General features: G+C 64.0%; 1 protein-coding gene across 1 annotated transcript in view; it reads right to left on the bottom strand.

The window, feature by feature from the left end:
- The window catches only part of LOC115307278 (transmembrane 6 superfamily member 2-like), a gene marked incomplete at its 3' end in the record, with an annotated part of 6,258 nt that continues 4,872 nt past the window's right edge, over window positions 1-1,386 (bottom strand). Inside the window, exons 5-8 of the mRNA XM_029958631.1 lie at window positions 622-725; window positions 368-450; window positions 119-243; window positions 1-27 (exon numbers count right to left, since the gene is read on the bottom strand). Coding sequence (XP_029814491.1) covers window positions 1-27; window positions 119-243; window positions 368-450; window positions 622-725 — 339 coding nt within the window. The remainder of the gene's footprint in view (window positions 28-118; window positions 244-367; window positions 451-621; window positions 726-1,386) is intronic.

The raw sequence follows: 1,386 nt of genomic DNA, 5'->3' as shown, positions 1-1,386 counted from the left end.
CAGGGGTTTGCGCTGCTCCTCCGCCACCTGCCAGAGGGGAAACGCCCCGGTTTGGGCTCTGCACCCCCCGGGAGGGGCACCGGGCGCCCGGGGCAGCCCCCCCGCAGCCCCAGCTCACCTTCTCGGGGCTGAGGAGCAGCGGCTCCCTGGGCTGCTGGAACAGCCTCGCCCCGGCCCAGAGGAGGAGGAGGATGTAGGGCAGGTTGAGCAGGAAGGAGGGGCTGAGCTCGGAGCTGTATTTCCCTGGGGGAGGAGGGCGCGGGATGGACACGGAGGAAGCGCCGGCGCCTCCCTCCTGTGCCCGCGGGGAGCAGCAAACCCGCCGGACACGGGCGGTGGGGACGGAGCCCCCTCCTCCCCCCCGTACCGATCATGTTCCCCAGCAGGAAGACCACGACGCTCATCAGCAGCGAGCCCAGCCAGAAGAGCCCCAGGTTCCTGTAGTTCTTCCTGCAGAGACACCGGGAACGGGCACCTCGGAGCTCCCTCCCCATGGAATTTGGGATGCTCCAACCCCCCGGAGCTCCTCTGGCACCTCTGCCAGGCTCAGAGCTCCCTCCTCATGGAGTTTGGGATGCTCCAAGCCCCCCGAATCCCTCTGGCCCCGGGGTCCCCGCTCACCTGTGGCCGATGGCCATGACCATGGTGAGGTAGAGCCCGTAGTGGACGACGCCATCCCAGTAACAGATCATGATCCCATGGGCCGTGCGCAGGTAGGGCTCGCCCTGCCCGTGGGGAGGGGCTGGGTCAGGCAGGGAGGGGGCAGCTGCCTTCCCACCCCCTCCTCAGGGCACCCCACGGGAGCTGGGGCTGCTCCGGGTGGGATCCCGGTTTATGATCCTGGTATGTGATCCCGGTGTGTGATCCCAGTGTGTGATCCTGGTGTGTGATCCCAGTGTGTGATCCCGGTGTGTGATCCCGGTGTGTGATCCCTGTGTGTGATCCCTGTGTGTGATCCTGGTCTGTGATCTCTGTGTGTGATCCCGGTGTGTGATCCCAGTGTGTGATCCCGGTGTATGATCCTGGTGTGTGATCCCAGTGTGTGATCCCAGTGTGTGATCCCGGTGTGTGATCCTGGTGTGTGATCCCGGTGTGTGATCCTGGTGTGTGATCCCGGTGTGTGATCCTGGTGTGTGATCCCGGTGTGTGATCCTGGTGTGTGATCCCAGTCTGTGATCCCTGTGTGTGATCCCTGTGTGATCCCTGTGTGTGATCCCGGTGTGTGATCCTGGTGTGTGATCCCTGTGTGTGATCCCGGTGTGTGATCCCAGTGTGTGATCCCGGTGTGTGATCCCGGTGTGTGATCCCGGTGTGTGATCCCAGTGTGTGATCCTGGTCTGTGATCTCTGTGTGTGATCCCGGTGTGTGATCCCTGTGTGTGATCCC

The sequence above is a fragment of the Manacus vitellinus genome, unplaced genomic scaffold (assembly GCF_001715985.3).
Source record: "Manacus vitellinus isolate BGI_N305 unplaced genomic scaffold, ASM171598v3 scaffold_161_pilon, whole genome shotgun sequence".
NCBI lineage: Eukaryota > Metazoa > Chordata > Aves > Passeriformes > Pipridae > Manacus > Manacus vitellinus.
This window is presented reverse-complemented; position numbering and strand designations above follow the sequence as displayed.